Here is a 462-nt window from a genome sequence, read left to right on the forward strand (position 1 = left end):
TTGATTACCGACATATTTATAATATTTATAACATTTCCAAAACGATACACTTAAGATCATCTTGCCTTGTGTTAATCCGCCAACAGAAGTCCAGAGAGAGCACCTTCCCGCAGAAGATGGAGCGTGCGAATGGGGCGCCTGACCACCTTCTCTTCGGGCTCACCTCCCATGAGAGAAAGTAAAAGTGAGTCCCTCTGTAAATCCGGCAAAGGGAACGATTTCCTTTTGGCTGACGGCGACTCAGAACGCATTCTCTTGTTTATCGGAATGACGGCAGAATCCTCCTTTCTTCCCCACCTCAAGAAAATCCCGTAAGTACACATTATATATATTTTAGAAATTTCGTGAATAATTAGAAACGAGTGGGGATAAGCCCGTATTTTCGAGCACGCGTGAGAGTTACGCTCTGTCGGTTGCGGGACTGAGTGTCGGAAGGCGAAGCATGGCTTGCTGCACAAGCTA

General features: G+C 46.1%; 2 protein-coding genes across 2 annotated transcripts in view; one reads left to right on the forward strand and one right to left on the reverse strand.

The window, feature by feature from the left end:
* LOC119594287 overlaps positions 1-315 on the forward strand; it is a 9871-nt gene extending 9556 nt beyond the window's left edge. Inside the window, exon 4 of the mRNA XM_037943349.1 lies at positions 87-315. Coding sequence (XP_037799277.1) covers positions 87-315 — 229 coding nt within the window. The remainder of the gene's footprint in view (positions 1-86) is intronic.
* Positions 1-407, reverse strand: part of LOC119593895 — a gene marked incomplete at its 3' end in the record, with an annotated part of 37072 nt that extends 36665 nt beyond the window's left edge. Inside the window, 1 exon segment of the mRNA XM_037942922.1 lies at positions 66-407.
* Between the last annotated feature and the right edge of the window lie 55 nt (positions 408-462).

Source organism: Penaeus monodon, chromosome 33 (genome assembly GCF_015228065.2).
Source record: "Penaeus monodon isolate SGIC_2016 chromosome 33, NSTDA_Pmon_1, whole genome shotgun sequence".
NCBI classification, from domain to species: Eukaryota; Metazoa; Arthropoda; class Malacostraca; order Decapoda; family Penaeidae; genus Penaeus; species Penaeus monodon.